Here is a 10,670-nt window from a genome sequence, read left to right as displayed (position 1 = left end):
TGGGTTTTGTGGGCCTTTTGCCAGAACCCTAACTTACTGCTTGTACACTGTGTGTGTGTGTGTGTGTGTGTGTGTGTGTGTGTGTGTGTGTGTGTCCTGCAGCTTCGAGGAAATCTACAAATTCCAAAGACAGATTCTGAGGGTGAAGGACCGGGACGAGTTTCCCATGATCCTCGTGGGAAACAAGGCTGATCTAGAACTGCAGAGACAGGTGTGTGTGTGTGTGTGTGTGTGTGTGTGTGTGTGTGTGTGTGTGTGTGTGTGTGTGTGTGTGTTTACAGTCAGAGGTGTGACGGTTGTTTTGCACGTGTCTCAGTGCAGTTGAGGAGAAAACACAAACTCACCAGTATTTTTATTCAGTTTCAGTTTAAAACACAGTTAACGAATCTAAATATGCAAATTAGTTTATGATGTCATGTGTGTGAGATCTTCTGCAGATTTACCTCGATTCATTAAATGCTTTTATTTCGTTATAAAATTTGAGATGATGTTCCGGCATTTCAGCCACAATGTTGTTTTTATTTTCACCTTTTAAGAATCTTCAGATCCACTTCAATTAAACTCAGTTCAGTTCAGTGTTGTGTGTGTAGCGTGTTTAAACAGTGGACATTGTCCCAGAGCAGCGGTACAGAAATATATACATTCAGGATATAGATGTTAAATGTATGAATTTATCTCTAATGAGCAGACAGAGGAGACGGTGGTGAGGAAATTATAATAACAAAACTATTAAAAACACAGAACAACACAGCACTGCTGACCAAAACTAAACTACATGATCACGTGACTTTCTTCACCTTCTCCTAAGTCTTGGCAGCTTCACACACACACACACACACACAACACGGCAGCTTCACACACACACACACACACACGGCAGCTTCACACACACACACACACACACTACAGCTTCACACACACACTACACCTTCACACACACTACACCTTCACACACACACACACACACTACACCTATCACACACACACACACTACACCTTCACACACACACACACTACACCTTCACACACACACACTACACCTTCACACACACACACACTACACCTTCACACACACACACTACACCTTCACACACACACACTACACCTTCACACACACACACACACTACACCTTCACACACACACACACTACACCTTCACACACACACACTACAGCTTCACACACACACACTACAGCTTCACACACACTACACCTTCACACACACTACACCTTCACACACACACACTACAGCTTCACACACACTACACCTTCACACACACACACTACAGCTTCACACACACTACACCTTCACACACACACACACTACAGCTTCACACACACTACAGCTTCACACACACACACACTACAGCTTCACACACACACTACAGCTTCACACACACACTACAGCTTCACACACACTACACCTTCACACACACACACACACTACACCTTCACACACACACACACTACAGCTTCACACACACACACACTACACCTTCACACACACACACACTACAGCTTCACACACACTACAGCTTCACACACACTACACCTTCACACACACTACACCTTCACACACACACACACTACACCTTCACACACACTACACCTTCACACACACACACACTACACCCTTCACACACACTACACCTTCACACACACTACAGCTTCACACACACACACACACTACACCTTCACACACACTACACCTTCACACACACACACACTACACCTTCACACACACTACACCTTCACACACACTACAGCTTCACACACACACACACTACACCTTCACACACACTACAGCTTCACACACACTACAGCTTCACACACACACACACTACACCTTCACACACACTACAGCTTCACACACACTACACCTTCACACACACTACAGCTTCACAGACACACACACTACAGCTTCACACACACACAGCTTCACGCACACACTACACCTTCACGCACACACTACACCTTCACACACACTACAGCTGCACACACACTACAGCTTCACAAACACACACACTACAGCTTCACACACACACTACACCTTCACACACACACTACAGTTTCACACACACACACACACACTACACCTTCACACACACACTACAGCTTCACACACACACACTACACCTTCACACACACACTACAGCTTCACACACACACACACACTACACCTTCACACACACACTACACCTTCACACCTTCACACACACACTACAGCTTCACACACACTACAGCTTCACACACACTACACCTTCACACACACAGTACAGCTTCACACACACAGTACAGCTTCACACACACACACACACACTACACCCTTCACACACACACTACAGCTTCACACACACACACACGCTACAGCTTCACACACACATGCTACAGCTTCACACACACTACAGCTTCACACATACTACAGCTTCACAGACACACACAGCTTCACACACAGACACACACAGCTTCACACACTACAGCTTCACACACACAACAGCTTCACACACACACACACACTACAGCTTCACACACACACACAGCTTCACACACACTACAGCTTCACACACACTACAGCTTCACACACACACATTACAGCTTCACACACACACACTACAGCTTCACACACACACACTACACCTTCACACACACACACAGTACAGCTTCACACACACTACAGCTTCACACACACACACTACACCTTCACACACACACACACACAGCTTCACACACACACAGCTTCACACACACACAGCTTCACACACACTACAGCTTCACACACACACTACACCTTCACACACACACACACACAGCTTCACACACACACAGCTTCACACACACACAGCTTCACACACACTACAGCTTCACAGACACACACAGCTTCACGCACTACAGCTTCACACACACACTACACCTTCACACACACACTACAGCTTCACACACACACTACACCTTCACACACACACTACAGCTTCACACACACACACTACACCTTCACACACACACTACAGCTTCACACACACACACTACACCTTCACACACACACTACAGCTTCACACACACACACTACACCTTCACACACACACACTACACCTTCACACACACACTACACCTTCACACACACACTACAGCTTCACACACATACTACAGCTTCACACACACACTACAGCTTCACACACACACACTACACCTTCACACACACACTACAGTTCACACACACACACTACACCTTCACACACACACTACACCTTCACACACACACTACAGCTTCACACACACACACTACACCTTCACACACACACTACACCTTCACACACACACTACAGCTTCACACACACACTACACCTTCACACACACACTACAGCTTCACACACACACTACACCTTCACACACACACTACAGCTTCACACACACACTACAGCTTCACACACACACACTACAGCTTCACACACACACTACAGCTTCACACACGCACTACAGCTTCACACACACACTACACCTTCACACACACACACAGTACAGCTTCACACACACTACAGCTTCACACACACACTACACCTTCACACACACACACACACAGCTTCACACACACACAGCTTCACACACACACAGCTTCACACACACTACAGCTTCACAGACACACACAGCTTCACACACACTACAGCTTCACACACACTACAGCTTCACACACACACTACAGCTTCACACACACACTACAGCTTCACACACACACACTACAGCTTCACACACACTACAGCTTCACACACGCACTACAGCTTCACACACACACACTACAGCTTCACACACACACTACAGCTTCACACACACACTACAGCTTCACAGACACACTACAGCTTCACACACACACTACAGCTTCACACACACACACTACAGCTTCACACACACACTACAGCTTCACACACACACTACAGCTTCACACACACACTACAGCTTCACACACAAACTACAGCTTCACACACACACTACAGCTTCACACACACACACTACACCTTCACACACACACTACAGCTTCACACACACACACTACAGCTTCACACACACACTACACCTTCACACACACACTACAGCTTCACACACACACTACAGCTTCACAGACACACTACAGCTTCACACACACACTACAGCTTCACACACACACACTACAGCTTCACACACACACTACAGCTTCACACACACACTACAGCTTCACACACACACTACAGCTTCACACACAAACTACAGCTTCACACACACACTACAGCTTCACACACACACACTACACCTTCACACACACACTACAGCTTCACACACACACACTACAGCTTCACACAACACACTACAGCTTCACACACACACTACAGCTTCACACACACACTACAGCTTCACACACAAACTACAGCTTCACACACACACTACAGCTTCACACACACACTACACCTTCACACACACACTACACCTTCACACACACACACTACAGCTTCACACACACACTACACCTTCACACACACACACAGCTTCACACACACTACACCTTCACACACACACTACAGCTTCACACACACACACACTACTGCTTCACACACACTACAGCTTCACACACACACACTACAGCTTCACACACACACACAGCTTCACACACACTACACCTTCACACACACACTACAGCTTCACACACACACTACAGCTTCACAGACAACACACAGCTTCACACACGCACTACAGCTTCACACACACACAGCTTCACACACACTACAGCTTCACACACACACTACAGCTTCACACGCACTACAGCTTCACACACACACTACAGCTTCACACACACACACAGCTTCACACACACACACAGCTTCACAACACACACGCACTACAGCTTCACACACACACTCGTACTCTCACACTCACACACACAGTGCAGCTCATATTTTCAACTGATTTTCCTCCTATGAAGTTATGATTGGGATCTGAAAATGCTTCACATGATGTTCTGTCTGTCCCTTTACTGTGTAGAACATCTACAGGTCCTTGTAAAGTCTAATATATCTTAACACTTTATTACAAATGAAAGGCCTTTAATACATCATTTAATACAGATTTATAAAACATAACATTTGAGAGCTTTTACGCTATTGAAAAGATTATTCTCCATTTTCTCTTATTAGATTGAATCTTAAAAGTTTCATGTCTCAGTAAATCTAAAACTTTTATTAAACATGTAGTTCTGCATGTTTTCTTTCTCTTGAATAAACACTACTTTCTGTTCATTTGGTCATCAGTTCCCTTTAAAATGGAAAGGCTTTAAAGGAGTGGTAAATGGAGGTTTAATTAAATGGAAGTGATTACAGTTGTATTGAAGGTAAAGAAGTCAGGTCCAGGTGTTGTGTGAATGTTAATGGTATTCGATGAGAACAGTCGTACACACCGTGGTGTTTGGTTTTTGCAGGTGAGTCAGGAGGAGGGTCAGCAACTCGCTCGGCAGCTCAAAGTCACGTACATGGAGGCTTCAGCTAAAATCCGCATGAATGTGGACCAGGCTTTCCACGAGCTTGTCCGAGTCATCAGGTGTGTTCCCGTTATTCTTTATCTCTTAAATCTATCACTAGCTTTTGTTTTGTTTTCTCTTTCTCTCCTTTTATTTATATACACATACACACCTTTGTTTTTGTCCTGATATTTGCAACTTAGGACATGGCACCATTTGTTTGAACCTATCCATTTTTCAAGTGATCAAAAATATTGGAACATGTTGTCGGTATTCGGTGTGCACGGATATCCAGAAACTTTTTCCCCGACCCCCCTGCTACTGCTTTGTCACCCCCCGGTAAAGAACCGCTCCTTTAAACAATTAATAGCTATGAACGTCTGCTCTTGTTTTGAGCCCTGGTTTCACCTGTAAAAAAAAAAAAAAAAAAAAAAAAGGATAAACCAACATGAAGATCAGAGAGCTGTCTATGGGAGAAACACAAGCCATGTTGAAGCTGAGAAAAGAGGGAAAATCAATCAGAGCCCCTGCACAGACATTGGGTATAACCAATACTACCATCTGGAATGTCCTGAAACAGAAAGAAACCACTGGTGTGCTGAGCGACAGACACCGAACCGGTCGGCCAAGGAAAACAACAGCAGCTGATGACACAAACATTGTGAGAGCTGTGAAGAAAAACACAAAAACAACAGTCTGTGACATCACCAACAACCTCCACAGGGCAGGGTGAAGGTCTCACAATCCACTGTGTGAAGAAGACTTCGAGAGCAGAAATATAGAGGCCAGACCACAAGATGTAAACCACTCATCAGCAGTAAGAGTCAGAAATCCAGAAATACAGAGATGATCCACAAAAGTTCTGATGATGGAGCTCATGATGGTAGAATTGCATCCAAAATGAATCAGGAGGAACTTCATCATGCAGCAGTGGAAGGTTTTAAACTGGACAAGTCAATCACCAGACCTTCACCCAACTGATCAGCATTTCACCTCCTGAAGAGGAGACTGAATTGAGAAACCTCCGAAACAAACAACACCTGGAAGTAGCTTCAGTAAAAACCTGGAAAAGCTTCACAGAAGAAGAAGAAGAAGAGTTTGGTGTCAGTGAGTCGCAGAATTGATGCAGTTACCGAACATTAAGTGTTATTTACTTTCATTTACGTCAAGATTGATCTGTTCCTATACTTTTGCTCACAAAAGACTCCATGTTCTAAGTGTTTAACACGTTTAGATGTAAATATCAGGAACTGAAGCGGAATTTCGGATCCATCGTCTCACTCATCTTTTGATCTCAAACCAAAATGTCTTCAGTGTATAGTGAAAACAAAAGAATTGGCCTTGCTGTTCCAATACTTTCGGAGGTGTGTGTGTGTGTGTGTGTGTGTGTGTGTGTGTGTGTGTGTGTGTGTGTGCATAATGGTAGAGGTGGTAAAGTATAGAATAGTACACAATGTTTTTATTGAAACGGACCAAGTCCTTCGTCACATACACACCTCTACTGTATATATTTACACTCCCTCTCTCACTCTTTATATATATATATATATATATATATATATATATATATATATATATTTATGTTTATATTAAACCACCTGTTACACTGAAAACGTGGCTGCTGATGAACTGAATCAAAATTTAACAATAAACTGAAATGTTTGTATAAGGTCCTTTCTGTTGGCTTGATGCAACGGAAATGAATCATTAATATAATAATAATGTAAAAATGTCCATACAGATGTTTATTGTTGAACAAGTGAATCACTTTTCTGTCTGCCTTTTAAACTGTAAAAAAAAAAAAAAAAAAAAAAAGACACGAAAGGAAAAAGAACAGAAATAATGACTGGATTATAAAAAATGTGTAACTGTACAGTATAACCACAAGGTGGCGACAAACCAGTATAAAATAATCCATCTGTGACCCACTTCCTTCCTGTGACAGGAAGTTCCAGGAGCAGGAATGCCCGCCCTCACCGGAGCCGACGCGTAAAGAGAAGGACAAGAGCGGCTGCCACTGCGTGATCGTCTGATTGGTCCATCACCATCGCCACTCATCCAGCTGCTATCACCAAACCCCGCCCCCTCCACCCTGCCTTCTGACATCACATCCCGTGTGGATGAATCGCTGCCTTTCTCACACGTGCATGTCTTCAAAAGAAAATAAACACACACACACACACACACACACACACACACACAGGAACTCTGCGTCCCAGCGATATCCGGCTCACGGCGGCGTCCGAGACATCACGACTAGAAGAACCAAACGGTGACAGAGCTCTGAAGGAGTATTTCATCTTCACTTCACTGTCCTGACATCACATCACCGATAAAGAGTAATCTCATAATCTCTCAACACAACACTACACATCGCTGTTACTAAACATGAACGCTTTTTGTATTCTGAAGGGTTTTGTTGCCTTAAAGTGACTAAAACATCACGCATAGACAACACAGGAATGTTGATGAAGAGGCTTTTAGCCAGCCCTGTGTTCCTGAAGCTTACTTCCTGCGTCTTGTGCCACGTTTGTCTTCTTTCTGTTCCGATCAACTACTGTGCATCAGATAACGCGTTAAAACCTGAAAGTCTTCATAATAACAGCACGGTGTTCTCCACAGACCGAGTCCAGCTGGTGGAGATGTGTGTGCGTGTAATGTACGTATACACAGGCCTTAAGCTAGCTCACGCTAACTCTGTGTGTGATGTTCTGCTCGATGTTCTCTCTCTCTCTCTGTCTGTCCTTCATGCTGTCTCTCGCTCACGGTCACCTTGGGCCTGCGGTGAGAATGTGATGTTGATGTGTTTCAGCGTTGGTCCTGTAAGCGAGCGTATCTCCTCCACGTAGACGCCGCGTCCTGCTTTCAGCTCTCAGCTCGTTGTTTTTTTCTGGCTCTGTTCGGACTCTCAGGTTCTCCTCTTCTCACTCTTCTTCTTTTATTTCCTCACTGTTCCTCGACAGAAGCGCACACCCCGGTGCCTCCACAAGGACCATCGCTGAAGATTTATTAACACAAGTCAATAAACTGGTCATTTTTCTGGCCTTCATTCGTTTGCATTTAAACTCTTTGATTTGTTTTTTGTTTTTTAACTAGGATCAAATTCTGGTTTTTGTGTTTTTGTTTGTTTGTTTGTTCTGTTGTTAATCCTGAACCTGAATCTTCACTTCCAGCGCTGTGCAAAAGTCTTACGCTGGACTTTTACACAAACTTCATGTCTTTGTCTTCTGTGTTCGTGTGGAAGTCGTTATTTTTTCATTTGTTTGATTAAACGTTAGAGTGAAGTTGTTGTAGTGGATCGCTTTGTAGAGTGAAGTTCAGCGTGTGATCAAAGAGAACAAACAGAAACCCGCAGAAGAACCGTGAAGGTTCTCCTAAAACCTACAGCTGATGTTTGTATAAAACCCGATAAGACTCGGTGAGAACTGAAGCAGCTTTAAACTCAAAGCGAATTCTCACCTGCTTTAGTTTCAAGTCTTCGCTGTTTCGAATCTTCACTTTCCAGAACCTTTTTGGACTTTTGCACAGTTCTGTACGTTAACCGTGGGAGATGTTTCAGACTCTGTGTGTTCTGGCAGTTCAGACGGATTGAGATTCCGTCCTCACGCGCGGCCGTGTTTATTCCTGTCCAGGGTTCGCGTCTCCGTCTCCTCATGTTTTTATTTCACTCTTGTCGTCTTCCTGTTTGCGTTCACGATGTTCTGTATGAGGGATTAAACTCTTCCTTTTTGTTTTCTCACACTGTAATATAAGATATTAAAAAGAAAAAAGATGGAAGTGATCCTCTGAACATGATTAAATGTTTTTACTATATACTTTTATACGTTATTTTCTTATCGGACTAGTTAACGAGTATTTTTATATGTTTGTAAGTGAAGATTGCTCTCGTGGGAAGAGCGCCACTGTGTGTATTTGTAAAGGCGAGTATTTAATGATCTCGGTTTATAATAAATATGATAGAGCAGATGATTACGGGCGTTAACGTTATTAGCGGCAGAACGAAGAATTCCTACGGCGGCTTTCAGTCTGAAGCTTTATCCTCGAGCATGTCCCATGATGCACTGCATCTGGCGGTGAAGAGCCTCGTCCTCTGGTGATGGCGTAGAGTCTCGAGACCAATTAGCTGAAGTCGAAGCGGCTCTCGGATTAGCAGACAAAGGCAACGTCCGCCAGGGAATACGAGCTTAGGATGGAGGTAAAGGTTCCACCCCGTACACGACTCGGTCCCTTTTTGTTCTAGAACTTTCTGTGCATCCATAATGTGCGTTCTTGCTCCCATCTCCTCCCTGTACATCTTCTCCTGGTGCTATAATAATAAACTCTGTGATTAAACCAAGCGTCTTATAAAATGCTTTGCCTGGAACTCAGGAGAGTAATATTCTCTACAGCTGCCCCGGTGTGTGAGTTCACCTGAAGATCCGATCTATAAAATCCTCTCGTCAACGATCCACACTCGGACTCCGCGATCAGACTGACATCCTCAGTGAAATAACGAACATAAACCTGATCCGAAGCCGTTAACACGCTTGAGTGAATCGGATCTGAACCCGAACACTTCCAGACGCTCCACCTCAGTCTGAACAGCAGCCGTGACTGATTTCTGACCCTTACGTATGTTTATAAGGTTGGCGTGGATGCAGCGGGCGAGCAGATGTTTCACAACACAGAAGCGAAACTTCCAGCATTCATTAGAGGTTCCACTACAGTCCAGTGCAGAGACGTGTAGATCAGCTGATCTGAGCCAGTCACATCCCAACCTTTAAGATCTCGAAGCTTGTGGCCAGAAAAGTATTCGTTAGATATCAGACACTCTGTGGCTTGTGGGCGGAGCCTTGCAGACCGAGACTGCCGTGTGATGTCACAACGTGATATCAATATAAACATGTTTAAGGAAAAAAGTCTACCTTTCTCTTTACATTTCTCTTCTGTTTTGATAAAATACTGAAGGTTTTCTCTTTATGTCGTATAAAGGCTAACAAAACTATTTAATAAATTATGTTTTCATAAGGTGTGTGTGTGTGTGTGTGTGTGTGTGTGTGTGTGTGTGTGTGTGGGGGGCCTTCAGTAGTTTATTAAAGCAAAATAAAAATGCATTATTCCTGGGTTCTGTATGTTTTTGTGAACATCAGTGTAAAATCCATGTTCTTCACAGAGCGGTCTTCACATTTAAGCATGAATAAAGATCAAAGACACGA

General features: G+C 43.8%; 1 protein-coding gene across 1 annotated transcript in view; it reads left to right on the top strand.

The window, feature by feature from the left end:
- rras2 (RAS related 2) overlaps positions 1-10,670 on the top strand; it is a 33,003-nt gene extending 22,333 nt beyond the window's left edge. The window contains exons 5-7 of the mRNA XM_053633998.1: positions 103-211; positions 5,437-5,555; positions 7,421-10,670. Coding sequence (XP_053489973.1) covers positions 103-211; positions 5,437-5,555; positions 7,421-7,508 — 316 coding nt within the window. The 3' untranslated portion in view covers positions 7,509-10,670. The remainder of the gene's footprint in view (positions 1-102; positions 212-5,436; positions 5,556-7,420) is intronic.

This window comes from Ictalurus furcatus, chromosome 10 (assembly GCF_023375685.1).
Source record: "Ictalurus furcatus strain D&B chromosome 10, Billie_1.0, whole genome shotgun sequence".
Taxonomy (NCBI): Eukaryota; Metazoa; Chordata; class Actinopteri; order Siluriformes; family Ictaluridae; genus Ictalurus; species Ictalurus furcatus.
Note: the sequence above shows the minus strand (reverse complement) of the source record. Positions and strands in the feature narration are given on the sequence as shown.